Here is a 4,284-nt window from a genome sequence, read left to right on the forward strand (position 1 = left end):
GGATTTCCTTATAATTCACATTCCCTTTCTGATCCCCGCTTTATGCTGTTACCCGATAAGATTTAAATCATTTGACCTACAATCGAATTTGAACCTTTTGTTATTGTAGTAAAATTTATTTCCGTATGGCAATATTGTTATATAAGACGTTTTATTCGCATCCAGCTGTCGATTTCCTATAAACTTTGGTTTCTACTTAACTGTCGCAGATCTCTACTAGCGTTACCTTTCAACAGCAAGAGCTGGATTTTTCTTAAAATAGGATTTACTAACTATTTTTACTTTAATAATCTTATATATACTCAGCTTTACAATCAATAAGTTGAGATTACATAATACAAACAAATATTATCCATTATTGTCCACTCAAAGTGAGGACTACGAGTTTACTAAGACTAATCTGCACCTTCTAAGTTCGTTTGTCCAACAGTCTGTTCTCATATAGCTACTTCAAATATACAAAACTAATATGTGAATTAGTCGAAGAACTCAAAATTAATTAGTTAGCCCAGCGCAGTAATTACCTTTGATACATTTTGTCTTAATCAGTCGTCGTTAAAAATAACAAACAACAAATCATTATTTAATATAGATTAACAAAATTAACAATTGGAGCAAAATAAATTGACCTATTTTATCCCGGAGGGCTCACCTAAAAATAGACAAACATATCCTGTTAACAAACTTGACAGTGACGTTAAGTTATTCTGGCAAACTGTATTGTAAGATAAAGCCTCAAGTTCCCACACAACCTTGGTCAATAAGAGCTTATAAGCCCATAAACTATTTGTTGTGTGCCTATATGCCCCTTCGGGTCCTATAGTCGGACTGTCAATGAACACTAAAAAGACCAAATTAATGACAAACCAGGACAAAATTCCTATTACAGTCAACGGCATAGATTATAGATTATCATAGATTATGTTGATGAGTATAATTATCTAGGACCGATAATAATATCACCAAAAGACCTTAGGTCAAAAGAAACATATAACAGAATACAGCAAGCATGGAAAAGATATTGGTACCTAAAATAATTTTTTAAGAACCCTAAGATGCCAACAAAAGCTAAAAGAAGAATTTTCGACTCATGCATTTTACCCATTATTTATTTATTTATTTATTTTATTTATTTTATTTATGACATATGGATGTCAAACCTCGAGTCTATCGAAACTATGCACAAACTTGAGACCTGAAAACACAGTATGGAGCAAAGCATGTTTAACGTGAAATTAAAAGACAAAATAAATTAAAAAAAATAAATTTAGAAAAACTAAGGAATGTAACTAAAATTAAAGACGTTACATAGTCCATAAGAAAACTAAAATGCAGGTGGGCAGGTCATATGATGAGGAGCAACAAAGAAAAATGGGCTAAGTATGGGCTAAGTATATAACCGAATGGTGTCCCAGACAAAATAAAAGAAAGAAAGGAAGGCAGCGTGTTAGATGGGAGGATGATATTAGAAAGATGGCTGGTCAGTTGTTAACCTGGAAGAGGAAGAAACACAGGAAAGTGTGGCAAGCTCTAGGGGAGGCCTTTGCAGAAACGCAAGACAATCTTAAAACCGGTGTCAATTAGACTATTTAATATTTAAGTTTATTATTAAGTAACATTAGATTAGAAAGAAAGAAAGAAAGAAAGAAACATTTATTTTTTTACATTGCGCCACACATTACAATATTCACAACACCACATATGTTATGTGTGGCACAACCTAGAAAAAAGGTGCCAGCTCAGCATTGAGCTGCATGCGCCAGTGGGAGCATACAGCGCTGATTTTCAGTTGGCACCTTGTACCAGGTAACACCACGGAAATACGTAGCCATCTACTGACCACATTTTAAGCTTAGTTTAAAAAAAAAAACTAACTAAATAAATCCACAACAATAATAATAATAAACTAAAGTAACATATATTTATATAAACTTGAAAATAAAAACGTACATATATCATAAACTTATTAAGATACACAGTGTAATATAATAGTGATAAAATTATTAAGTGGTAAAGTAAAGTATAGTAAAGTATACAGACTGTCTCTAGAGAAAAGATGACTCCGCCACATGTTCTTGGAATTCCACCTGTTTGGCCAATAAATATTGTTTAATTTGGTTCTTAAATCCAAACTTACTTTTAAAGTTCTTGATTGGCGGAGGAATATTATTCCAACACTTCGTGGCGGAGTACGTGAACGAGCCCCTAAACGCAGCAGTACGATGAAGTGGGATGCGAAGCTGGTTTCGACTGCTTCGAAGCTTCCTTTCATCGTCACTAACCCAATTCAGTTTATTTATTAAATACAAAGGCTTACCTTGCTTTATTACGCCATAGAGAAGACCTGCAAGATGCAACTTCCTTCTAGAACCCATTTTTAACAAGTGATGATTGTTTAAGAAAGGAGTTACATGGGTTCTAGGAGGTATGTCGAAACAAAACCTCGCACATGCATTCTGCACTCTCTGGATGAGACGCTTCGTACGGCACAGCAATCGAGGACCGAACACAACATCCGCGTAGTTTAGTTTAGACAGCACCAAAGCCTCTACTAGCTGTAAGCGCACTTCTACTGAAAGATACTGACGGACCTTGTAGAGTATCTTTAGTCTGTAGAAACAATTGCGAACTACTTCTGCTAAGTGTTCCTCGAACCTCAAATCTGCATCCATGAGCAATCCCAAATTTCGAGCTTTGCAGACTCTCTCTATGGCGCAGCCCTCAATATCTATACTAACACCGGAACGAAGCTTATATAGTTGCTTTGCAGAACCGAATAGTATATACTTCGACTTTGACGGATTAAGTACAAGAGCCGGCGGAGATTCGGCCCAAGTCTGCATTAACAAAACGAACAGCGTCATCGAGGTTTTCTGCCTTGAAATGGTAGTAGAGTTGCAAATCATCTGCATACATATGATATTTACAGTGTAAGATCTGCTTAGCAACATCAGCAGAATACAATATAAAAAGAAGAGGACCAAGGACTGAGCCCTGTGGCACGCCTCTATTGACTGGCACCGGCGTCGAACGATGCACCTTACCATCCTCGAGTACAATTTCCACAATTTGTGCTCTTTTGCTAAGATAACTCTCAAACCACTTGACAGTATCAACAGTAAAGCCATAATGCGATAACTTTGATAATAAAAGTGCTGTATTGATACTGTCAAATGCCCGAGAGAAGTCAAGAAGCACCAACAGTGTGCACATACCCAAATCCTGTGCTCTAAGAATGTTGTCAGTCACATCCAACAGTGCCGTAACAGTACCACGACCAGCCCTAAAACCTGATTGATAATCCGGCAAAATTTTTTGCTTCTCAATATAAGCCGACACCTGAGAACACACAACTTTTTCTAATACCTTCGATAAGCAAGGCAAAATACTTATTAGGATACATTTCATATTTTATTTTTTGTAAGACTGTTCAATAAAGGCTATTATTATTATATTATATTATATTTTTCGTGATTTTCACTTTCTCGACTTCCTATGTCGGCTGTTATAAATATCCCGTCCCGCAACTCACAGGAAAAAATATATCTACACCCCCATTCTATGTATCTATGATATGGTGTTCTGACTACCGCCATGCGTATTTCTACGTCTTAGCCGCATTGTCTTAGCCGCATTGTTGCTGTGTTTCGCTCTGAAAGGCGTAGTTGCCAGCGTAATAACAGGTAGATGAGGTAACGACAGATTGATGGACACATAGCCGCATTTTGCAGGACGTGTCCCTCGCATACCCTGCGACGTGTTTTTCTATTTAAAAGCGATGGGTTTCAACTGAGCGTCGGGTAAGCCCGTCAATTATATAAAAAATAGTGTCCTAGTTCTACATTCCCAAATGACCTATTATATACTTGACACTAAATAAAATCTCTCGCTCGTGAGGCCATTATTTATTGTTGCTACAAATAAACCTTCATGCAATAATATTAAAATTATTATAAATGAGAACGATAAGTGTTCTTCAATAAAATATGTCGGAATAACGAATGGGCTACCGCAAATTAAATGCTGGCAACATATCTCGTGATTGCGAAACTTACGTAACTCAATATCACGGAAGAGTTGCTTTATAGCCACGTAATAAGAATATACTAAAAACTTACTTTAATTTAAATTTTACTATAAATCGGGGCATGTTAATATGGAGCATGTCGGAATACGACAAGCAATTAATTTTTTTCACGTAAATTATGATTTGTGACCAAAGTTATTTAACCTGAGTAATAATGGTTTCTACATTGCACATAATAATTGAGCACAGTTCGCGTC

The 4,284-nt window shown here is 36.1% G+C and overlaps 1 protein-coding gene across 1 annotated transcript; it reads right to left on the bottom strand.

Annotated features, from left to right (window-relative positions):
* Positions 1–1,154: 1,154 nt before the first annotated feature.
* LOC120628806 lies at positions 1,155–2,864 on the bottom strand. Its single transcript, XM_039897427.1, has 2 exons — positions 2,318–2,864; positions 1,155–1,195 (listed from the first exon to the last, which is right to left on the bottom strand). The coding sequence occupies exons 1-2, from the start codon at positions 2,862–2,864 to the stop codon at positions 1,155–1,157; spliced, it is 588 nt and encodes a 195-aa protein (XP_039753361.1).
* Between the last annotated feature and the right edge of the window lie 1,420 nt (positions 2,865–4,284).

This window comes from Pararge aegeria, chromosome 13 (assembly GCF_905163445.1).
Source record: "Pararge aegeria chromosome 13, ilParAegt1.1, whole genome shotgun sequence".
In the NCBI taxonomy this organism is placed as follows: Eukaryota; Metazoa; Arthropoda; class Insecta; order Lepidoptera; family Nymphalidae; genus Pararge; species Pararge aegeria.

Coding starts and splice junctions, on each gene's coding strand:
- LOC120628806 (XM_039897427.1), bottom strand. CDS start 2,864: ATGACGCTGTTCGTTTTGTTAATGCAGACTTGGGCCGAATCTCCGCCG. Junction 1,196..2,317: donor CTATGGCGTAATAAAGCAAG/GTAAGCCTTTGT, acceptor CTGTGTTTTCAG/GTCTCAAGTTTGTGCATAGT.